This window comes from Stegostoma tigrinum, chromosome 11 (assembly GCF_030684315.1).
Source record: "Stegostoma tigrinum isolate sSteTig4 chromosome 11, sSteTig4.hap1, whole genome shotgun sequence".
In the NCBI taxonomy this organism is placed as follows: domain Eukaryota; kingdom Metazoa; phylum Chordata; class Chondrichthyes; order Orectolobiformes; family Stegostomatidae; genus Stegostoma; species Stegostoma tigrinum.
Window position 1 is genome coordinate 28468366 of NC_081364.1, and position 25977 is coordinate 28494342.

At 39.3% G+C, this 25977-nt stretch overlaps 1 protein-coding gene across 1 annotated transcript in view; it reads left to right on the plus strand.

Moving 5' to 3' along the window:
• Nucleotides 1–14903, plus strand: part of ninj1 (ninjurin 1) — a 60255-nt gene extending 45352 nt beyond the window's left edge. Inside the window, exons 3-4 of the mRNA XM_048547698.2 lie at nt 3737–3913; nt 10132–14903. Coding sequence (XP_048403655.1) covers nt 3737–3897 — 161 coding nt within the window. The 3' untranslated portion in view covers nt 3898–3913; nt 10132–14903. The remainder of the gene's footprint in view (nt 1–3736; nt 3914–10131) is intronic.
• Nucleotides 14904–25977: the final 11074 nt, after the last annotated feature.

Genomic DNA, 25977 nt, shown 5'->3' on the forward strand with positions numbered 1-25977 from the left:
ATCTGGAACATATACTAGCATCAACAATCGTGACCATGACACAGTTGTTGAATGTTGTAAAAATCCATCTGGTTTACTCCTGTCCTCCAGGAAGGAAATCAGCTGTCATATGTGACTCCAGACCCACAGCAATGTCGTTGACAATTCACTGTCTCTGAAATGGTGCCACTCAAATCAAGGGCAATTAGAAAGGGGCAACAAATGCCCACATCTCATGAAATAAACTTAATAGAAATTGGGAACAGAATACTGTCTGAATTGTTTTCCCTCAAACCCCTGAGGGCTGAAGCCAGTTTCTGTACTGTGGTGAGATCAGCTCGGTCTGCAGAGCTTGCAGCCGTTATTCACTCAGTTACCCAGAGAAACCTCAATTCAAGTGAAAAGGAGCTAAATAATTGCAGTTTTTATGATGATGGTTGCATGATGAAGTTAAGGAAAGTACAAAAAGAATGAGGACTGCTTGGAAATACCAGAAACTGTATTATAAATTTTGTCCATATGAATGACTGAGTTACTCTATTCTGAATAATCTGAAAGCAAAGTCCAGTCATCATAAATGCAGTTGAAAGTGCATGAACTCCACCACCAGCCCAATCACAGCCTGCACTTTATCCAAGTATTTGATGTATTAAAAGAAAATCATCGGAAAATATGTTTCCATACACCTATTTACCATAATGTCAGCAATATTCCCATCTGGTTTTGGGAACTGGGTGCTGATGCTGTATCTTTAAGGCTGTAGTGTTGTGCTCAGTCTGCTTTGATGACACAGTAACTTTTTTAAATAAAGCACCTCAGTTTCAGAGATTAGGATCAGGAACCAACACAAGCCATCACTTTATTTCTGTTTACAGCTGTGGTTTCGGAGTCACTGAGTGGGTGTAATTTTCAGGAACAAGGGCAATGCAGTGTAAGTTGCAGTCCTATTCAAACCTGGTATTTTAGGAGAAGTTGCTCAATTCAGCTAGAACTTTAACAGTGACCAAAGATTGTATGCAAGTTTAATGACTAAATTGAAATATAAAACCCACTTAACATTATGAAATTAGCCCAGCAGCCCTTTAGATCTAAAAACATGATATAACTGCAAAGTGGACAAAACATATTTCAGGGAGTTTCCTTCTCAAAATAAAGATATCATGCTGTTAAAACTACTTGGAGGCTATACTTGTGTAACCTTTCACGTGATATTTTAATTAATGCACATTCATTACTATCAGTTAGTTCCCTACCAAGAATATGACAGCTAGACATTAGTGCCTTTGAATGGCATTTACTTGATCCAGTGTTGAGTGTTTCCAGTAATAATTTGTTTTTTTTATTATCCTTGCCTCCTTTTGTGGTGAATTTGCTGATTGAGACGGGACATTAGGCTTAGAATAAAATAATGTGAAGTTCATAAACATGACTGCTGCAAAACCTGATTATGATACCATCATTCAACAATTAGTGCATATGATTATTTTTCATATTGTGCAAAACAAAGCAATGTGGCAGACTTTCATTTCATTGAGCTTTTGTCCTGAAAGGTAGTAATGTGACACGGGACAGGAAGCTCTAATTAGAAGCTCTCCCTAGATTAGTGATAGGTCAAATTAATGTTTGAAGGATTTGTGTTTATTTTCACACGATATTCATAATTGCTTATATTAGAAAACTATCTCAAAATGAATTGCCATGGGAAGCACCTCATAGCTTTGTATAAGTGAGCAGCCTTTGTAAACACTGCAATCCAGTCAGTGTTTTGGAGCCATACAGCACAGAAATACACTCTGGGGGTCCAGCTCGTCAGTGCCAATCAGACATCCCAATCTGATCGAGTCCCACTTGCCAGCATTTGGCCTATATCCCTCTAAACCCTTCCTATTCATATACCTATCCAGATGCCTATTAATTATTGTAATTGTACCCACACTTTGTCTGGCAGCTAGTTCCGTATACGCAACACCTTCTGCATGAAAAAGCTACTCCTTAGTTCCGTTCTAAATCTTTCCCCTCCCACCTTAAATCTATGTCCTCTAGTTTTGGACTCCCCTACCTTGGGGAGAAAGAAATGGCTATTCACCCTGTCCACACCTCACACGATTTTATAAACCTCTATAACAGGTCACTCCTTGGCCTCCGGCACTCCAGGGAAAATAGCCCCAGCATTTTCAGCCTCACCCTATTGCTCAAGCCCTCCGATCCCAGCAGCATAAGAGCTAGGAGCAGGAGTAGGCTATCCAGCCCCTTGAGCCTGTCCTGCCATTTAATAAGGTCATGGCTGATCTTTTTGAGACTCAGATCCACTTACCTGCCTAGTCACCATAACGCTTAATTCCCTTACTGTTCAAAAATTTATTTAGCCTTGCCTTAAAAACATTCAGCAAGGTAGCTTCAACCGCTTCACTGGAATTCCACAGATTCACAACCCTTTGAGTGAAAACGTTCCTCCTGACCTCAGTCCTACATATACTTCCCTTTATTTTGAGGTGATGCCCTCTAGTCCTAGTTTCACCTGCTAGCGGAAACAACCTCCCTGCCTCCACCTTATCTATTCCCTTCATAATCTTATATGTTTATATAAGATCTCGCCTCATTCTTCTGAATTCCAATGAGTATAATCCCAGTCTACTCAGTCTCTCCTCATAATCCAACCCTCTCAACTATGGAATCAACCAAGTGAATCTCCTCTGCCCCCCCTCCATGCAAATATATCTCTTCTCAAGTTAGGAGACCAAAACTGCACACAGTACTCCAGCTGTGGCCTCACCAGGGCCCTATACAGCTGCAGCATAGCCTCCCTGTTGTTAAACTCCATCCCTCGAGCAATGACAGACAAAATTCCATTTGCCTTTTTAATTACCAGCTGCACTTGCCATCCTACTTGTAGCGATTCATGCACAAGAACACCCAAAAGCCCCTCTGCATAGCAGCATGATGTAATTTTTTACCATTTAAAACATAGTCCATTTTGCTGTTATTCCTACCAAAATGGATGATCTCACACTTATCAACATTGTACTCCATCTGCCAGACCTTTGCCCACTCACTCGGACTATCCATATCTCTCTGATTTTCAGTGTCTTCTGCACACTTTGCTCTACCACTCACTGTAGTGTCATCTGCAGATTTTGACACAGCACACTTAATGCCCAGCTCCAAATCATCTGTGCAAATCCTATGTAAATCTGTGTAACATCCTTGTAAATTTTTTCTGCACCCTCTCAACTTTAACAACATGCTTCCTGTAGAAGGGAGATCAGAACTGAATGCAATATGTGCCTCATTTATATCCTGTACAGCTGCAAGATGACATCCCAACTCCTAGACTCCATGTTATGACCAATGAAGGCAAATGTGCCAAATGCCATCTTTATCACCCCGTCTACCCCTAACTCCACTGTCAAGCAACTATGCACCTACGCCCTAGGACTCTTTGTTCAGCAACACTCCCCGGCACCAGACCATAAGTCCTGCCCTGGTTTGCCTTACTAAAATGCAACACCTCACATTTATCTAAATTAAACTCCATCTGCTACTTCTTTGTAGCATGATAAAACATTTCAGGTAGACTGAGAGTGCTGAGATTTTAATGCTATAATTTGAATCACAATTTAAACATTACATGCCTGATTCTTAATATACATAATGAATGGCAATGATAATTGATGGCTTGGCATTTTTTGCTTTGACATTATGAATGTAGAACTTTCAATTGTAATTGCTCAATCACAATTCTTACTCTCCTTTTCAGTCAAGTATGATCTGAATGACCGTAACAAACAAGCCAAGCTGGATATTCTCAACAACATCACTACAGGCCTGGTGTTCATAATTGTCATTGTGAATATTTTCATCACAGCTTTTGGAGTACAACGGCCTCCTCCTTATGAAACAACTCCACAACATCTTTAGCAAGCTGTAAGATAAGGTAATTTCACGTCATTGTGCACCTTCTCCTTTTGTGTCTCATACAAAGCCGTTGAAGTACTCAGTATCGGTGTCAAGTTATATCTATTACTGGATTATCTGGATTGTTAGGTGATCCAGACGCAACCTGACATAGAATAAAGGACTGAGGACTAAGCACAAGTGTCAAGGAGTCATGTGAGGAAAGAGGAGTTCCATTCAATGGGACACTGGCCACAGTACTGGACTGGAAGAAACTGTTATTTACAGCTCAAACTGAATAGGACGAGGACAAGGGTTCCAAGCCAAAGGGATCTTCTCGAAGATTTTAACCTCATAAACAGGGATAGGGCTCAGTGATAAACCTAGTATGGATAATAATTTTGAAAGCAAATAAAAACAGAAAAGGAATAGGATCACAGAAATTGTACTTTAAGTGCATTAAATTAGAGGAAGACTGAAATATGTTAACTAAAATGAAGAGAGAGAACAGAGCAAATTAGAACGGGTTAGAATGTAAGTCCTAAATAGACATTTTCAAGAAGGAGCAAATTAAGAAGAGGATATGACATGTTAACAATTACTGAGGCATGGTTCCAAGCTGGCCAGGACTTGGACTTTCATTTGGTAGGTTTTAAGGATTACAGGCAAGATCAGAAAAACAGTTGAATTCGAGAAGCTACCGTAATGATTAAGAATAAAATCACTTCCATGGGAAAAGTGGATATGAATAATACATAAACAGGCCGTATGGCCTTTATAGACAGAGCAGTAAAATAGGAAAGATATAAGACTGCAGTGTGTATAGGCCACCTGATTGTAGCTGTGAAGTAGTAGCATGTACAAATGCTGAGATTAGATAAACATTGCAGAGGAGGTGTGGTTTTAATCGGGGACTTTTTCATATGGATTGGAATAAACAGCAAGCATGTCATAAAGTTAATGAATTTCTTGTGTGTTTTGGATACTTTTCTAACATATTAGGTCCTAGAATTATCTAGAGTACAGGTCATATTCAGTTTGATAATGAACCAAATTTCAATAATTCCAATTTCAGAAATGTTCATTTGGTTTTGGGATTGGTTCAAGATCCATGCCTTGTTTAGAAGGAAAAATAAGAAAGATTTTAGAGTTAGGTAAGGTTAATTTTTGGTGACATTAATGAGAGGTTCATAGTAACCTCGACAAATCTGTTGGTGGGTAATATTACAGATCATCATGAGGTGGTACTTAACATGATCTAACGTAACGTAATTTAACATGATCTAAAACCAGTTACACCCCTAAAGGATAGGAATTCTATTTGGTACCATAGAAGGAACAAACCAACAGCAAAAAAAAATGCGGATGAAAGTTCAAATCCAGCAAATGGGAAAGAAACAAAGAGCTGCAAAGTTAAGAGTTCAAGAGAGAACAGTAAAATGCTACTGCTGCTATTCAACCCTCAGGAGAGGGCAGGCCACACAGTTAGCATTAAAAGGAAAGTGGCTAATTTTTAATTGCCCTTTGAAATGCCTTGCATTCTACTTAGTTATATAAAATTGCTACAGAATCTGATTTAAAGGAATGAAACCAGGCTGACCATCTGCCTTCACATGCACGCCAAGATTGGATAGACATGACAATAGCACGTAGCCCTGTTGACTCTGCAAAGTCCTCCTTGGTAATATCTGGGGCTTGTGCCAAAATTGAGAGAGCTGTTCTCCCATCTAATTAAGGAACAGGCTGACAGTGTCTGTAAGATATAATTACACTCTTTCACAGCAACATAAACCATAGTAGCATTTCATCCAGGGACAACAACAGATTACCTTGTCTCGATGCTGCCTCTCTTTCATCTTACAAGCAAAGGAACATTTTACACAGCAATTGCTACAGTTTAGTAGCTGGAATACTAGTTTGCAATGCAGAGTAATGGCAACAGCATGAGCTCAATTCCTGCACCAACTGAGGTTACTATGAAGGGTTTTCCTTCTCCATCTCTCCCCTCGCCTGAAGTGTGGTGTCAGTCATGTTAAACCACCACCAGCCGTCTCTAATGAGAGAGCAGCCTAATGGGACTTCAGTGACTTTACCTACAGCAACTTCTTATGAGTTTTGGAGACTAAGTCTGCTCATTACAAACAGGTTTCACTGTCTACAAGCAGAAATATCCCATTAAAATAATCTAAGCCTTTCATTGATCTCCAACAGTTAAACTATACAGCCTTACTGTTAGACAGACTTCAAAATAGATCTGACAATGCCCATTATTTGCCTCAAACTTAAAGAAAGTCCCAGTCCTAAATGTAATAATCTTATAAACCTCAGTTGTAACAACAGTTCTATCTGGACATAATCATCTGATCAAAATAAAGGGAGAAAATAAACTGAAGGAAAACTAGCAAGTAACATAAATATGGACAGTAAGTGCTTCTTTAAAATATATAAAATGGAAGAGAGAGGCAATAGGGAACGTAAGCCCTTTTGAGACAGAGGCTGTGAAGTAATAATGGGGAGCCAGGAAATGGCAGATTAGAGATGAATAAGTACTTTGTATCAATCTTTACAACAAAAGTCCTAAAATACTGTATAATCATATGGCTAATGTAGGAATAGAGGGGAGAAAATAAACGCAATAGCTATCACTGCAGAACAGAAGCACTGGAGAAACTAATGGGACTAAGGGTTTAAAAGTCCTCTGGGCCTGATGAGCTACACCCTAGGATTTTCAAGGAAGTTGCTACAAAGTGGATACACTGGTGGTAATCATTCTAGAACCCTTAGATTCTGGAAAAGGCCAACATGATTGGAAAACTCCCAATGTAACAACATTATTTAAAAAGATATACATACATATAAAAAAAGCCATTAGTTTAACATCTGTCTTATAGAAAATGTTAGAGTCTATAAAAGGGATGTAATAGCAGAGCATTTAGAAAAATATGGTGCAATCAGAGTAAGTATGGCTTCACAAAGGGGATATCTTAGAAAATTTATTAGAATTCTTCGAGAGGATAACAAGCAGGATAGACCAAAAGGAAGCAGTGGATGCAATATATTTGGATTTCCAAAAGACATTTGATATGTCTCATAAGGCTCATCTATAAGCTAACATCCTGTGGTGTTGGGGTGGTTTATTAGTATGGTTGGCTAGAGAAGGCAGAGAGTTGGGATAAAGAGAGCATTTTCAGGATGATAACTTGTAAGTAGTGGAGAGTCACAGGGATCATTGTTGGAGCAACAATTATTTGTAATAACCTAGACGATGGAAGTGAATGTACAATGTGCCTGTGGAGGACACAAAAACAGTTTAGGAAGGTGAGTAGTGAAGATGATACATCTAGTCTGCAGAAGGATATGGACAGGTTAAATGGAGTTGGAAAAGTCTCGGCCGATGGAATACCAATGCAGGCAGGAAGAATAGAAGAGCTGAATATTAAATGGGAAAAGACTGCAGAAAAATGCAGCACAGAGAGATTTGGACATTGAAGTACATGAATCACAAAAATCTAGAATCCAAATTCTATGGGTAATGAGGAAGACAAATGGCATATAAAAATAAGAAAGTCATTTTAAAACTACACCAGACACCAGCCATACCAAACCTAGACTACTGTAACCAGTGTTGGACCCCTCATCTGAGGAAAGTTATTCTGTCATTGGATGCAGTCAAGTCAAGCTTCACTAGGCTGATACTGGGTACAAAGGGATTTTCTGAAGAGGATAGGTTAATTTAATTGGTCATAAGACATGGGTGAGGAGAAATATTTTCTCTCAGAAGGTGGTGAATCTGTGGATTTCTTTACCAACAAGAGAATTTGAGGCTGGATTGCTAAGTATGTTATGGTTGAGATAGACAGATTTCGAATCATTAAGGGAATCACAGCTTATGGGGATAAAGCAGGAGAATGGAGTTGAGGATTAACCGGTCAGTAATGCTCTCATTGAGTGTCAGTTGGATTTAATGGGCCAAATGGCCTAATTCTGCTCCTACTTCTTAATGGCTTATGGTCTTAAGTAAGTTAGGGAATGCCGTGACTCAGCTCTTCTTTAGAAGACAAGCCTCTCTCGTAAACTTAGGAGGATGGATAAGGATTGGAGTATTGTTTAATTGGTCAAAGTCGTTATTACTGTAGTCAACATTATTAAAATAGTCAGCGAGGTTATAACTGAATCAAAGTTAGTGTGCTTTGCTGCATTGTTCCAAGTAGCTAAAATATTTCAAATAGTTATATGACAATAGGGGTTGATGGATATTTCAAAAATTAAGGAAGTAAAAATTGCAAATATGCCACATGTCAGAAGCTTCTATATTAAGAACTTACTAAATCAAAAACTTTGCGGGAAATCTCATGTTCCCTGCTTTTTTCAGGGCATAAGTTCACATTCTATAAAATGCTTCTGCTTCTGCCTTTCAGCCTAAGGGAGTTATTCTAATACCAGAGTCATGCTGAAAAAAATCAGGATAATCAGCTGGCCCTACATCTGGCATGGAAAAAGAATAATGATTTCCAACTATGTAAAGTAAAAATTCTCCATAACTGTTCTGACCTTACGGAATAGATTCCTATAAAGTATCCCACATCACCAAAACACATTCACAAGAATAAAATACATGACATGAAATTATCCATGCCTATCTGATTGCTTGAAAAGGCAGACGTTCTTCAGTTACATTGAATTTAAACAATGTAACCAATACCAGTTTTGCAGTTGGTATATATATGCAGTATATCAACATCCAAATTAGCTTCATTGTCCATCTTGACATTAATTCCAATTTGATCCTTCAAAACTATTTGGCCTGCCAGAATGATAAGTGAGCATCCCAAATGGAAATCTCATCATTTAAGGTTTAAACGTTTGTTGTAAATATACATTTATTTCATGAAAAACTGAAAGAACCGTGGGTGCTGTAAATCAGGAACAAAAACTGAAGTTGCTGGAAAAGCTTAGCAGGTCTGGCAGCATCTGTTAAGAAAATATAGACAATAGACAATAGGTGCAGGAGTAGACCATTCGGCCCTTCGAGCCAGCACCACCATTCATTATGATCATGGCTGATCATCCACAATCAGTATCCCGTTCCTGCCTTATCCCCATAACCTTGATTCCACTATCTTTAAGAGCTCTATCCATACCTTTCTTGAAAGTATCTAGAGAGTTGGCCTCCATTGCCTTCTGGGGCAGAGCATTCCATATATCCACCACTCTCTGGGTGAAGAAGTTTTTCCTCAACTCTGTTCTAAATGGCCTACCCCTTATTTTTAAACTGTGTCCTCTGGTTCTGGACTCATCAGCGGAAACTTGCTTCCTGCCTCCAGAGTGTCTAAAATCAGAGTTAGTGTTTCAGGTCTGGTTACCCGTCCGCAGAACAGATATGACTTTTTCTTCGCAGACTCTGCCAGACCTGCTGAGCTTTTCCAGCAACTTCTGTTTCTGTACATTTATTTCATTCTGAGGTTTAAACTTGTAATGGTTCAAATTAGGCATAATATGAATTATCGGCACTTTGAGCTTCAGTATCTAAGTGACTTCATGATTTCACTTCAACCAAGATGTGACCAAACAGGAAGCAAAAGAATTAGATGCAGAGAGAAAAGGAAGAGGATGAAAGGCTTACTTGGCTAAAGTCAAATTTTAAAAGATTTTGAAAACTCAGAGAAAAAATGCATAGAAATTGCAGCATTCTGTCAGTGTAAGAATAGATTATTTTCTGGGGAATTTATTTCAGTTCAGTGTCAGAATGAGGTATTTACCCAATATTATTTCCTGTGAGATTGAGGTTGGGCTGTGGAAGGTGGTGGTGGAGAGCTGGTCCCACAATGGTGTCTTGTAGAACTACACAGGAGCTTGAGAGCATTGTATACCATCATTTCTGGAATCAGCTTTGTGTTATGCAAGATTCCTTTTGACAATTCACTAAAAGACGTGACTCTCCAACCCTGTGTCTTAGTATCGAGCCAGTCTCCTGTGTGATTGATTTTTTGTCCTTCTTGTTTTCCGAAGATGAAATGTTGTTCTTGCCAGAACAGGCTTGGCCAAACCACAATTGCTAAAACGCATCTTATTATGGATCAGTCTTAGATGGATCCAGGAACAGGATCTTAGGATTTTGTAATTCTTTATGATTAACACTACCAGGCTACTCCTCATTTAAAGACGAATAAATCTGCAATAAAATGTCCATTTTAAATGCTGTTGTGTTGGAATTAGCCATTCTAAATGGTAATATCCTTTTTATTAATTCTCTTCCAGATGTAACAGAACATTCTGAGCTACAAACAAATCTCAAGATCTCATGCATCATTGGCAAATTTGCAAAATTAACAAGAGAGCTTTTAAAAGGCAGGCCTCTTAAAATTCCTCTCTTAACTTGTGGCTCTCTCCACAGAGAAATACTACTTGCATATTTCCACTGAAAAAGGAGTCATGCATCAGTATGTGAAGTGTACCTAAGGCATTACAATTTTGTAAAATATAGCTTTTCTGCCAATATGATTGATGAACAACATTGTGCATATCTGGAATGTCTGACATTTCTAAATTTTACAAAATATGTTTCACTCCAAATAACAAATAGAAACAAGTACATCTTTAAAAGTAGATATATTATTTTGAAATTTGACTTAGAAGTACAAAAGGTAGCTATGAAAGAGACCAGAAATGTTTAAACATGTCATAACAACCAACTAGATTATGGAACATTTCTGTAAGTAGCAGTAAACTTAGCATCAAATTGTTGGTGCAAGATTAAGACAATAATAATGGATTGCTTGTATATGTACCAATAGGAGCATGGTCTGCTAAAAGTACAGTTAGATAACCTTCATGCTTTTTGAAGTTTCTGCACATATTGTGAAACATTTGAAATGTTTGTATTTTAGAATTGTAAGCCTTTATTGAGAATGGAAAATATTTTACTTCTTTTAAAGCAACATTGATATAACTGTATTCTATTTTTGATTCCAAAGTGCTAAAAAGTTTTGTTAATGTAGCTGTGATTTTTGATCATGCTCACTTGTGTGTATCCTTACATATCTGTAAAATGCAATCGTAAACTTTGGGATTTCTCTACCTCTTTTTCCATTTGTCTCACAATGTTTTCTTTACATTTATTTCTCTGTTTATTTCTTCCTCTGCACCACTTTTGCTCTCTACCTCCATTTTGAACTCTTGGCTCTGTATATTTGCCTGTTTTGTTTTTTTGTCGAGGTTACACTTTCCTCCATCTGTGATTTATGATCCTTCACAATGATGAACAACTTTGTATTGCTTACTTTGTATCTGCTTTTCATCACTAATCAGCAATCTCTGGTGTAAATGCATGATGTAGAGTTTGGATGAGCATAGTATCAGGCTTGACTAAGTTCTGCTGTTCTATGGTAAATTAGCACTCAAAGTCTGGATAGACTAAACTGCTAAGCTGAAGGCAAACACTCTCGAATTCATAGCGCCTGAGTTGTGAGTTGAAGATCTAGAAGATCAGAAGAGGAAAAAGTAACATCGGCCTCCAGCTTCAGGAGACATGTGCCTCAACAAGGAGCTCGCTATTATGAAAAGCTTTTTTGTGGCAGTCACTGCCACTGAAGGTGCTTTAGCTCCTCTCTGAACCATGTGCCGGCCATTTACTCATTAATGTAGAGGCCAGCATAGGTCACTGTATGTTGAAGCATTCTCCTTGTCCCTAGTCTTTAGCAGCACCCACCTTGCTCAGTGGAGCTGCTGAAACAAGGAGCTGCCTGCCCTTTGATGGGCCCTGCACTACTGGGTGCCTATCCATAGTTGATGACCTGAGAGGCTGCTCCGAGAAAATTTCATGACAGCCTTGGTGACAACTTGGGATCTCAGATTTGATCTTAACACCAGGCTCCCAAACCCTGGAGGAAAGATCTGCCCAAAACATTTTTCTACTCAAGATTAAAGTTACTTGGGTTCTAAATGATTGTCTCAGACAGATGCAAGCTATATTATCTCTTCCTCTATAAATAAATGATAAATTACCTTCAGTATGTGCAAATTGTAAGTTCCACCTGATCTCATCTAAAAGGTGTTAAAAAAACTCTTCTCATTTACAACCTTCTATAGGAAGGATGTCATTCAACTTGAGGAGGTGCAGAAAAGATTTACAAGGCTGTTGCCAGGACCAGAAGGTTTGAGCTATAGGGAGAGGCTGAATAGGCTGGGGCTATTTTTTCTGGAGATCAGAGCTGAGGGCTGACCTGAAAGAGGTTCGTAAAATCACGAGGAGCGTGGATAGGGCTAATAGCCAAGGTCCTTTTCCTAGGGTGGTGAGAATCAAAAACTAGAGGACATAAGTGAGAGGGGCAAGATTTAAAAAGGATCTGAGGGGTAACTTTTTCACGCAGAGGTTGGTGCATGTACAGAATGAGCTGCCAGAGGAAGTGATGGAGGCTGGTACGATTACAACATTTAAAAAGCATCTGCACAGCTGTATGAATAGGACGGGTTTAGAGGGATATGGGCCAAACGTGGCAACTGGGACTAGATCAGATTGGGATATCTTGTCAGCAATGATGATTTGCACTGAAGGGTCTGCTTCCATGCTGTATGACTCTATAACTAAAATATTAAATCAATAATATAGTCACAAGTGATAGGATGCTCTCTTTCTCAGAGTCTGGCTACCAAGATAAGAACAGCCAAAATAATGTGGGTAGAACCAGTCAGCAGCTACAAATTGGATGTCAAATAATGGCCACAGCACTGTGAATCATAAATACAGGAGTAGGTTACTCTTACTTCCTTTGTTTTCATGTTGGTTTTGTTTTAAATGGGTTAAATGAACAAAGGATGGATTAGTAAGTACAGCCTTATACTTTGAATTTCACTGTTTTAACAATATTAGAAATGAAAGCAAACATTAAAGTATTTTGACTGTCTTTTCTACCATTGTATACAATTTATATTGCGCAGAAGCACAGGTGTATTATTAGCGAGAGAAATCTTAATATTAAGAGTCTTTTCTTTACAGTTTGAGCATCTAGATTTCTTTGAACAACTATTGAGAGTTTCATGTAGGTTTGTTTTAAATATATTAATTTTTACGTTAAAAATCTGCTCAGAGAAATTTTGTATCGTGAAACAATAATGGGATTTAAAAAACAATAAAACATCAAAAATAGTGCATGGTGTAAACTGAGAAACTCACAAAAGGAGCGGTGTGTTAACAATGGAATGTTGGCTACACCCCTTTCATAAGATCCATCTGGGATCTTCTTCCTTCTTTTGCATGGCTTTAGGAGCAGAAGCTGACATCAGAGTTTCAATGTCAAGTTACTTAATCAGTACAAGGTCTTTTTGGAGAGCAAGTGTAACTCCAAATCATTGCCTTCAAACTTGAGTCAGAGACAAGATGTTACAATTTGCTTTATTGTTTCATCGGGGTTTCCGCAATTGATGCCCAGTACTACTTGTGAAAACATCAGCCATGCCTAACCTGTCTTCTGTTGAGTATTGTCAACATTCTCCAGAGGGAGGCTGAGCCCGGTTGTTGAGATGTTGGAGTTGGGGCAATGCATTTGCATCAGATGGTGTTCACTGCCCAAACTTTTGTCCAGATTTCATCAGTGTGGAAGAGTTGAAAAAGTTCAGTTCATACCCAAATGGGATTTCATAGAGGCATGTTGCAAGTTGGGTGAGCTTGAAGGGCTCTATAGGTGGGGAGGTTCACATTGCTGCTGGTAACTACTTAGTTATCTTGTGTCCCATTGAATGCAGGGAGGAAAAATATGGTTTACCCAATATTCTTAAACTTTGACCCCAGTTCTAGGTTCCCCTGGTCACCAGGAACGTGCTTTCTGCAAGCACCCTGTCTAGACTGCAGTGGATTTATACCTCTATTGTCTTGTTTTATGACAGCTGCTTTTCCAAAGATGGACCAGCACCCAGCTTTATCATGGGCATCAGACCAAGTCAGATTGATTCACATTCAGCAGATGTTACTTCTAAGCTTTGTTGCTGGAATATTAACGTATCTTTCCAAACAAGCCTAAAGTTTTTAAGGAATGCCCACCTAACAAAGCTAGACTTCAAGAGGTTAAAAAAAATGACAAATGAAGTATTCACCCAGTGCCTGTGTATACAGCAGCTATTTGTCCCCACACCTCCTCCCTCACCCCAATCCCAGGCCCCAAGATGACTTTCCACATTAAGCAGAGGTTCACCTGCACATCTGCCAATGTGGTATACTGCATCCACTGTACCCGGTGCGGCTTCCTCTACATTGGGGAAACCAAGCGGAGGCTTGGGGACTGCTTTGCAGAACACCTCCGCTCGATTCGCAATAAACAACTGCACCTCCCAGTCGCAAACCATTTCCACTCCCCCTCCCATTCTTTAGATGACATGGTCCATCATGGGCCTCCTGCAGTGCCACAATGATGCCACCCGAAGGTTGCAGGAACAGCAACTCATATTCCGCTTGGGAACCCTGCAGCCCAATGGTATCAATGTGGACTTCACCAGCTTCAAAATCTCCCCTTCCCCCACCGCATCCCAAAACCAGCCCAGTTCGTCCCCTCCCCCGACTGCATCCCAAAACCAGTCCAACCTGTCTCTGCCTCCCTAACCTGTTTTTCCTCTCACCCATCCCTTCCTCCCACCCCAAGCCGCACCTTCATCTCCTACCTACTAACATCCCACCTCCTTGACCTGTCCGTCTTCCCTGGACTGACCTATCCCCTCCCTACCTCCCCACCTATACTCTCCTCTCCACCTATCTTCTTTTCTCTCCATCTTCGGTCCGCCTCCCCCTCTCTCCCTATTTATTCCAGAACCCTCACCCCATCCCCCTCTCTGATGAAGGGTCTAGGCCCAAAACGTCAGCTTTTGTGCTCCTGAGATGCTGCTGGGCCTGCTGTGTTCATCCAGCCTCACATTCCATTATCTTGGATTCTCCAGCATCTGCAGTTCCCATTGTCACTGAAACAACATTTTAAACATCTTTGTTTTTATTTCATGTAGTAACTTAAATGTACTTGTTATGACATATTGCACTTTACAATTAAAATACTTTCTTCTAAAAAGTTTCTGTCCATTTTGACATCTCTACGTTCTTGTCTGTCTTGTTTAGAATGTGAACTTTATTTTAATCTGTTTTTAATCATTACTAAGCAATTTGTCAACATAGTGCTTCAGTACTATATTGAGTGACACACAAACATTGGGGAGACGTGAAGACCATTAAAACAAAGAGCAGAAGCAGGCCATTCAGCCCATCAACTGTGTCCCACTATTCACTTAGCTTATGGCTGATCTGATAAGCCTAAATTGTTTCCTCTTATGCAAGAGTCAAGTAATCTCTGTGCATCTACCCTGTAAGTCACCCAAGAATCTTGTATGTTTCCATAAGGTTGTCTCTCATTCTTCTAAACTCAATGAGTACAAGCTTAATCTACTCAGCTTCTCCTAAGACAGACCCTCCACACCTGGTATCAGTCTAGTGAGCCTTCTCAGGACTGCCTTTAATGCCAGTCTTTCCTTTGGTTAGAGGACCAAAACTGTCCACCGTATTCTAGCTCTGGTCTGACTACCGGCTTGCATAATTTTAGCAAGACTTCTTTATTTTTATATTCCATTCCCTTTGAAGTAAATGCCAACATTCCATTTGCCTTACATATTCCATGCTGAACTTCTATGCTAGCCTTTTGAGATTTATGTACAAGGAATCCCAAATCCCTCTGTGCTATAGCTTTTGCAATCTTTCTCCATTTTTGATAATATTCACATCCTTTATTCTTCCTGCCAAAGTGCATAACCTCACATTTTCCCAAAGAGATAACCATCAATTTAAAAAAAAATCTGTATCACACCATCTGCACCAGGGAAAGATTCTGCAATGGTTTGATTATCCCAAAGATAAATCAAATAGAACTGCACAGTACCTGTGAGAGATTGCATTCTGCTTCATTCACCCACTCCTCAGCAACTATTCAGCACAACGTAAGATTTGATCAAGTATCACAGATTACTTTAAAAAGTGTTACGATGCAGCAGTTTATTGAGAAGTGATCATTTGTATACAGTAAACAATTAGAATAAACATAGTTGACAATGTGTTAAGAGTGAGGACAGTTTACCAGTCGTGGAATGAATGGATCAGGTAGGCTTTTTATGGTCTTTATAATTCCTCTTTTCCAGTTGCCTCTCGAGTTGGCTGAGGTGTTATACTGAAGATGCTATACTACGTGGATCCATCTCAGAAATCCTTCCTGCTGTTCAATGTATTTGTACATCTGACACTTTTGGTTAATGATTTCTGCATTTTTACCCAAGTAGGTTTTGAAATAAAATTGCTCTTGTTAACTTGAAGGCCCCAACTGGCTTATAGAACATTACAGAACAGTACAGGCCCTTCGGCCCTCGATGTTGTGCCGACCTGTCATACCGATCTCAAGCCCATCTAACCTACACTATTCCATGTACATCCATATGCTTGTCCAATGACGACTTAAATGTACCTAAAGTTGGCGAATCTACTACCGTTGCAGGCAAAGCGTTCCATTCCCTTACTACTGTCTGAGTAAAGAAACTACCTCTGACATCTGTCCTATATTTTTCACCCCTCAATTTAAAGCTATACCTCCTCGTGCTCGCCGTCACCATCCTAAGAAAAAGGCTCTCCCTATCCACCCTATCTAACGCTCTGATTATTTTATATGTTTCAATTAAGTCACCTCTCAACCTTCTTCTCTCTAATGAAAACAGCCTCAAGTCCCTCAGTCTTTCCTCGTAAAAATTTTAAATTCAAACTTTGTTCTAACGAATTCAGGATGGGAGCAGAAGGGGAGTAAGTTTACCCCTCCTAACTTTGTCATAGCAAAATGTAGAGTAGGTAGACTGTGACAACAGTGATACTTTTAGTCTTAGTTACAGCTAACACACACCTAACCACACATGGCTGACCATGCATTTAACAGCCAGTGCTAGTAAAGGGCCAATAACCACCTGCAGGTTAATTCTTCACTAATTTCTATAAGGCATTACAAAACTTAAAGCAGTGTTTAGTGGTTTATTCTCTCAGTTAATGTTACCAAAGTCCGATGGGAGTGGGGTAGGCTTTGTTTAATTCATTCATGGGATGCAAATGTGGCTGTAGAGGATTATGAAAGGAAACTTGCAAAAAATATAAAAGACAGGAAGAGAAGATTTTATAGTTACATAAAAGGGACAGCAGGTAGTCAAGAGTTCTTTGGCCCACTGAAGGCTGAGACTGGGGATGTTGTCTGTGACCATGGGGAAATGGCAGATAAGCAGAACAATTATTTTGCTTCAATGTTCATAGCAGAAAAGGAGGATAGCTTGCTAGAAATCCCAAAGAAATTAAAAGAGGATCTGAGACAAAGTCGAAGTAAAATTAGCTGAAATAATTCATCAATAATGGCAAAACTGATGGAACTGAAGAGTAATAAATCCCCAGGACCTGGTGGGTTCCATCCACGAGTGTCAATGGAGGTGGAGAGCACATTGCTGATGCCCTATCCATAATTTTTCAGAGTTCCCTGGATTTAGGAGTTGTACCTCTGGAATGGAAAATTGTTCATATCATTCCAATCTTTCAGAAGGGTGACAGAGAAAAACCAGGGAATTACAGACCAGTTAGCCTGACATCTGTGGTGGGGAATTTGTTGGAGTCTATAATCAAAAATAGGGTAACTGATCACCTCAAAAGATTTCAGTTAAACAGGGAGAGTCAGTTGGATTCATGTCAGGTGGGTCATGCCTGACAAAGCTCAGATTTTTTAAGAAGTGACAAGGTGATGGACAAAAGTAAGTCGATGGATATTGTTTATTTGGACTTCCAGAAAGCTTTTGCTAAAGTCCTGCTCAAGAGAATGTTAGCTAACATGGATGCATATGGAATTGATGGCAATTGACTGACACAGAAAAAAAAAGTTGGATGGCAGGACAAGTTGGATGGCAAGAGTTTCGGAATAGTGGGTAAGTACTCAAATTGGCAGGATGTGACTAGTGATGTCCTGCAGGGATATGTGTTGGGATCTCAGTTATTCACAATATTTATTAATGACAGGCTAATTACAACAGGCTATTGGTAGATTAGGTTGTAGGGCAAAGCTGTGGCAGATATGTTTCAATATAAGCCAGTACAAGGGGATGCGTTTCAGACCAAAAAAGGATGAATCTGTGTTTTTTTTAAGAGGACACAAAGTTACATTGTGGATGTCCAATGAGATTTGGGGGTTCAGGTGCAAAACTCTTTAAAATGCCATGAACAGGTGCAGAAAATAGTCAAGAAGATTAATGAAATGCTGCCCTTCGTATCTAAGAGGGCTTGAGGGTTGGGTAGACATTATACAAAAATCATACAAAACTCTAGTTAGACCCCACTTAGAATGTTGTGAGCAGATCTGGACAATATGCCTTAGGGTTGATGTTTTGGCCCTGGAAGGAGTTCAACACGGGCTTACAAAGGTGAGACTTCAACTTCAGGGGATATGAGGAGAGCTTTGAGAAATTAGTTCTTTATTTTCTAGAATTTAAAGGTTAAGGGGCATCTTGTTGAGGTTTTCAGGATATTAACAGGGAAAGATAGTCAGAGGCACAGACAGACATTTCTGTGGCTAACAGTGAGACATCAGAATGGTATGGTGCCAAGATCAAAGATATCTCCGAGAAGGTGCAGAATATTCTCAAAGTCTAGCGAGACCAGCAGGAGGTTGTTACACACGTTGGAACTAATGACATAGGACGAGAAAAGGATGAGATTCTGAGGAGAGAACATAGGAAGTTAGGCAGGAATTTTAAAAGGAGGTCCTCAAGAGTAGTAATATCTGGATTACTCCCAGTGCCATGAGGTAGTGAAGTTACGAATGCGAAGATAGAGCAGATGAATGTGTAGCGGATCAGCAGGTGCAAGGGAGAAGAATTCACATTTTTACATCGTTGGAATCTGGGATAGAAGTGACCTGTATAAGAAGATGGATTGCATCTGAATTGAAAGGGGACTAATATACTATCTTTCTGTCAAATTTGGTTTTTACTATCTGCTATGGTAGGATGCAAACACATGTCCCCAGAGCTTTGGCTTTGAGTTCTGGATTGCTTAGCCCAGTGACATTACTGCTGTGTCACTGTGGGATGTAGTGAAGGACATGATTTTTACATCAAAAAGTCCCGTTCAAATCATTTGCTTCACTGTATGGGTGCCATAATTTTACATGCTCCTTGGTTGGCATCATGACATGGAGAATGAGCTGAGACAATGCAAAATGATCATGCTACTCAATGATGGAAGAAGAGGGGGTGGGAAAGTAGGACTCTCAGGCAATCATATCCACTTTTCCCACAGGGAGGAACAATGTGTATGACATCCGTGTTTTACTAAGAGCAGTGCTCTGAATTCTGTCATCTGAGACAGGCAGATCTGTGGCCTCAGAGAAGGCTGAGGCTATGAATATTTTTCTCACGAGTGATATTTTCAACACTTCTCAGTTCATCACCCAAATGGATTGAAGCTCTGTTTGCACAGAGACATTTTGCTCTAAATAGTCATTTGTTAGTAAAGATGCTGTAGTTTCAAACAAAAAAAGTTGGTCTCTAATGAAAGAGAGATCACTGGGAGTAATTTAACTGGAGGGTCACCACCAGTTCAACAAATGGAGAGGCTGAGAAGCACTGTCCTTCATGAACCTCAGCCAGTGTAGAAATTGAACCCATGCTATTGGCATCAATCTGCATTGCAGACCAGCTATCCAGTCAACAAATCTAACTGACCCTCTCAGTTGTGAGTACAGAACCTGAGTATTGCTGAAAGAAAAACATTTTGTCTAAAAAATTTCATCCTGCACAAATCAGGACATTTTGCAAAAATAGGAAGAAAAAAAATGAAAATGTAAACTTCTCGAGAGGACTGGGCTGTTTGTTTAGCAAGTGGACTCTATTTGCTAGTGGCACTGCCACAGGCAATGCACCCCTTAACATTGATTTTTAGTGTTATAACTGTACTGGAACAGCTTGACTAGGGGAGCAGCAAGTTCTAGAGGACAAGTCATCAGTACAATTGCCGAAATGTTCTCAGGATCCATATTCTTTACAATATCCAGGGCCTCCAACTATTTCTTGATATCACATGGAATCAAATTGTCTGAAGGCAGGTATCTGTAATGCTGGGGACCACTAGAGGAGGCCGAGATGATTCATCCACTTGACACTTCTACCTGGAGATTGCTGTGAATTCTTCAGCCTTATTTTTTGCACTCATGTGCTGGGGTCTTTCATCATTGAGGATAGGAATATTTGTGACACCTCCTTTTCCTCCTCCAGTGAACTGTTTAATTGTCCACCACTATTTATGACTGGATGTGGCAGAGCTGCAGAGCTTAAATCTAATCTGTTAGAATTCTTTAAGGAAACAATGAGCAAATTAGACAAAGAAGAGCAGTGAATGTGATACATTTAGATTTCCAGAAGGCCTTTGACAATGTACCACACAGGAGGCTACTAAATAAGATACGTAAAAGGGGCAAGGTATGGGTATGGATAGAGGTTTAGCTGACTGGCAGAAGGCAGGGAGTAGGGATAAAGGGTTCTTTTTCAGGATGGCAGCCAGTGATTAGTGGAGGGTCAGTGTTGGGACCACAACTATTCACGTTGTATATTAATTATCTGGACAAAGGAACTGAGGGCATTCTCTGTTAAGTTTGCAAAGTCAGGTTTGAATTCTTTCATTGTCCTTTCATGCAAGCTTGTTTTTGGAAACCTGCAAACACAACAAGCATTTTATGTGAGAAAACAAGAGATGCATGTTTGCATTATTTGCAGTTTGAAAATCGGAAGAGATCATAGGATGAGGGAGAAGTGGAATGCAAGAAGGGAGAATGAACTGTGAGCATCCTTTCATCTTCCATCTTTTGAATCCCACTGCTGTCCATGACCTCCATCATAGCTACTCTGATAATGCTAATGCTGTCCTCCCCATGGAGCTAAGGATATACAGTCATTCCTGTCCCAGCTGACTGGGTAATGCTGCCTCTTTCGATGTGTTACTTTGACCTGTATGAGAGAGGGGCATTCGTCAATGATCATGGTGTAATGTGCAGTTGAATAACTGGCAGTAAATGCCGTCTGTCACCTGTGAGTATGAAGCTTACTTTAGTAATAAGTATGTGAGCATGAGGTGAAGTTATGAATGGGAGACTCATGGTTTATTTATAAAGACAGAGTAAGAGAATGCTTTTACTGACCTTGAGCTCCCAAATGAGACCATTAAACTTCTTTCTGCACCATATCCAATCCTCAGCACTAAACTGCTTGGCAGTAATGGCAATCTGCTCCCCGTGTCTTTACAAAGTTTGTCTGAAGGGTGTTCTGGTCTCCTTTTAACAATGTCAGAGGACCCTGGTGTATGCTTTCTTCTTGGCTGTTCTATAATTACTCTTCTTGCAGGTTGGTTCTTTTCCATAACTACTTCCAGGACTTGCTCCAGTCTAAATGCAATTCTCCTTTCAGAGGTGCATTCTTTAAGTTTAGTACAAGCTTTAAGTATTGCAAGCTAACTTTAATGAGTTGCTGCTGCAGCACCAATTGAACACTAACAGAGACATGCAGCCATTCAATATAGGGTTGCCTTCTATTATCATTTGCACTAGCAAGCAGTAGGAAACTTAAAGTACTGGGTGTGGATGAATACCTTGTTGCAATCCCCATGCCTGGTTTTGATAGGTATCATAGTACGACTGTATACAGAGAACTAAAGACACATTCAAGTGCTCTGCTTGTTAATTGGGATGAAAAAAAGTATACAAAATACTCAACATACAGAAGGTTAGAAAGTTCATTTTGACCTGCCATTAATTTAAAATCAAAAACAAAAGATGAACAAGAAAATCAAGACACTTCAATGACAGAACTCATGGATGAATAACTTGCAACCTGCTTTTAAAGAAACAATTTGTCAATAAAATTGTTTCACAATGACATTAGTGAAACCAAGAAACATACAGATGAGCCAAACACTGTGGTGAAGGGCATGAAATGAGAATGTTGAAGAGGAATAAGAAAGCAGAAATGAAATTAAGATGCCTGACACACAGTTGCATCAGTGCTGCAAGGAAAGCACACGCAGCAACACTAAATAGAGACATATATCTTTCCATTCCCACAGAAACATGTTTTGATGAAAGTTTGCAATCAGACTGTCAGCGTCCAACCATGACAGACTTCTAACCACTACCCCAATCCTCTGACATCATGAGATACAATGAAGTTGCGCAAAAGTTTGTCATTAATAAGGTCATGAAACTCAAATTAATGTTTCAGAAAAAGTTGTAACTCAAAAGGGAGTAAGCGAACAATAGGCCTTGCATGATATGGGTGGGAGTGTTTTTAAACAGCTCTAGGTAAAGATGAGAGGTGACTTAAAGGGTGAGCTCTAAACCAACCAGGATCACGGTTAACCAGATGGGAGATCACGTGCTAATTATAAATGCTCAATTGCAACAGGTGTTGTACAATCTTCTTACTGATCCATCTTTGAGCTCCACAAAATTAAGTGGCGCATGCCAGAAATAGGTTCTTCTTACTTCAACTAGTACTCATTGGCTGCTGGCTCTATGCAATTTCCACATGACTTTTGGCCTTAGAAAACTGGAAAACTGCAGTGGAATTCAAATGAGGCCAGAATCTGAGGTAGGCTCAAGCCACAATGTGGCAGTGGCTTTGTACAACTAACATGGACACAACCAATTCCATGTCCATGCTGAGCCGAAGCTAATGGTTACAATAAGTGCCTCATCTTTTTCCTGGCACTCTTTAGTGTCTTGTTGTGTCTGACTTAAACTTTAGCTATTTCCTCTTTCTGTGCTATTTTTTCTTTCTTTGCCGCAAGAGATGCTACAGTTGGGGAAATGGCTTGTGCACTTGATTAACATTTTGGTGGAAAATATTTCTCAGGAGAAGGAGGAAGATTAGGAAATCTATGCCATTGATGTTTTTGACTACTCTGTTTAAATTATTGCACAGTTGTGCATTTCAAGTTTCACATTTAGTTCTTTAAATTTCTTCATTTCCTTTTCTTGGTGTTTGAATTGGATTTAATTTGATTTCTTTAACGTTTTGTACTATTCACGTGATCTTTTGTAATAGTCTACAAGTCATTCAACCCATTATTTCCCTGAACGAGTATTCACCCTGCTCACATCAGCCTTTTTTTTCCTGATTCTATCAATGTGTTGTTCACCTTTCTCTTTTATGAGTATTAAAGGGGGATTCCATTCAAATGTTAACCTTCTGGTATTTACAGTCCTTTGTTTTTAAATTATATTTGTTGATTTATGTGTTTAAGCTGATGAGAGTCCAATTTGTGTTTGCCTACTCAATGTAGACATATTTACCCATTTACCAGCCCTGTTCAGAGCATAAACTTAACATATAAATGACAATTAACTGAAATGAAAAGTCAATATCATGCTACATGGGATTTGAAATTGATTTCTATTTACATTGTCATGATTCTTCACAATATGCCAACAGGCATTAAATAATACCAAAATATGTCCATGTCCTAGTTTGGATGTTTCAGTTGACAAGCAGTGAATAATGTTAACAGCTACAGTCACCAGTCTTCAGGCACAAATACACAGTCATGCTCAAATCCATGAATCAATAAATGGAGTCAATCACTTGTTTAATAATATGAACACAGGAAATTTTAACTGCCTTTCCAAAGGGGACAGACTGGTGCTATAATAAACCGTGTCATGAATTGGTTTGCACTTATGACTTCCAACAAATGGAAATCAATGACCTTGCCTGTGCCATCTTAGTGAAATCAAACAAAAATTATCCAATAAACCTACCAGGTCATTCTCTAAAATCGCTTGAGTATCTCAAAAGTAGTGTTGGTCGAGGGCCTACAGCAAGGTTCTTGCCCGAAAGCTGATAAGTAACTGCATGGAAGGGAGAGCAACAGCGCTAAAATATTTTAAAATTTAAATTTAAATTAAGTCAGAAACGGGATGTTTGCTGATGATTTTGCAGTGTTCTGTATCATTTGCACCTTCTTACATACTGAAGCTGTACCTGCCAGCATTCAGCAAGACCCATACCACATTCATGCTTCAGGGGTTAAATGGCAAGTAATCTTGCCTGACACAAATGCTAGGAAATGGCCATCTCCAAGAAGAAAGAATTTAACTAAACCCTGTTGATATTCAATAGCATTGTTCTTGTTGAATGCCTCGCTGTCAACATTTTGGAGGTTCACCTTTAACCAGAAATAGAACTGGATTATTCAAGTAAACATTCTGGCAATAAGACCAAGTCAAAGGCTCAGAATTTTGTAATAAGTAATTCATCACGTGAATTTCCAAATCCTATCCCCTATCTACAAGGCATGAGTCTGGAGTATGATGGAATACTCTCTATTTATCTGAAAGAGTCCAACTTTAACAACATTCAAGGAAGCTTGATGCCAGCCACGACTAAGCAGCCCATTCACCACCTTAAACATTTACTCCTCCTGTTACTGGTTCATTGCGGCAGTACTGTACATCAGCCATAGGTTGCACTGCAGCACCCTGTTAAGCTTCCTTAAACTTTTCAAATCCATAACATCCAACAACTAGAAACATAAGGACAACAGAGGGAATGGGAGAATCACCATCTACAATTTCCATTCCAAGCCACACATCGTCTTAAAATGGAATTATATCACCATTTCTTCACTGTTGCGGGATCAAAAGCCTAATCTCTGTACGTACACCACATGGGCATGCAGCTCACCACTTCCTCCAGAACAATTGGGATGAACAAAAAATGCTGGCCTTGTTGGTGATGCTTACACCTGATGAACTAAGAGAATAACAGGTAAAAATGAATTCAAAGAATCATTGATAAATAAATATTAAGTGTGTTATGAAAAGAATCAAATAATTTATTTTAATCAAGGTGCCCTCATGATTTCTGTGCTACTGGCTCGCAAGGAGAACTTTGGCATTCCTAAATGAGTACAAGCAGAAAAAGTATACAAGATAAACAAAATTCCTGACTGCATCCAATGGACCTGATGTCAATGCTAATGTCTGTTACATCTGTTTAGAATGTGCTCAGTATTAACCGTTCTTAGGAAGCCGTCTGTCTGATGTGGATGTTAATGTAGCTCTGTTTAAAAATTGGCACGACAGCCTTAACTGTTTGGTCAGACTGGAATTTACTGGAGCAGCAGTCAAACAGAACTCTTCAGTGTTTCTGTAACACACCCTGCATGTTACTAGAAGTGAATCTTCTCAACATATTTCATACGCAATTTATTTTTTAAAAAGATGATTTTCCTACTTCAAGATTGATACAAACCCTTTTGACCACCCATGATTACTGTTCTGTGATGCAAATTGTTTTCTGTTATTTTGTATTTTATAAAGATGCCTTAATGTATGAACCAATGAATAAATAGCATGTGCTTCAAAGTCTGATGTAAAGGAATTGTACATCCTGAGCCATCAGTGTCACATCACAGAATTCCAACAGGCACCAGAGAAAACGCCTATACATTCATGATGAAGCATCAATAGCTCTTACAACTACAGAAAATCAACATTTTTAGAAGCGTTCATTTGGAACTTGACATTCCTGTCATGCTGCAAATTGAAGTCAGGCTGGGGCGTAGAAGGGGACTGAAATTTGATGTGTCAGAAAGTTCGATATTATTATGGTTGGAGAAATGTTTTTATAGTGATCTCAAAGAAATCAATAATAACCCAGAAATCAAAAAGTGTCTTCTAGAGACAACCTAAGAGTATTTTGGTACATTTGAGTCATTCCTTCCAATGGACTAGAAGTCTATACGGCTGCAATGATTATATGTGCACTGTGTGAGATACTAAAGACTGTGACCTGGGTTTTTAGCATAAAGATATCAACAGCTGCAAACTTACAAATCCCATAATATAAGCAGACAGAATCTGAGTATTGCAGAGTACTGTGATGAATAACTGGACATAGCAAAGTAATGAGATTATATTTGTCACTGTCACTGAGGTGTAATAATTCTCTCTGTATAACTGCAAGTAGTCTTACAAAGCAATATACTGACAGATAAGGCAATCTTTAATGTATAAGCTCTGG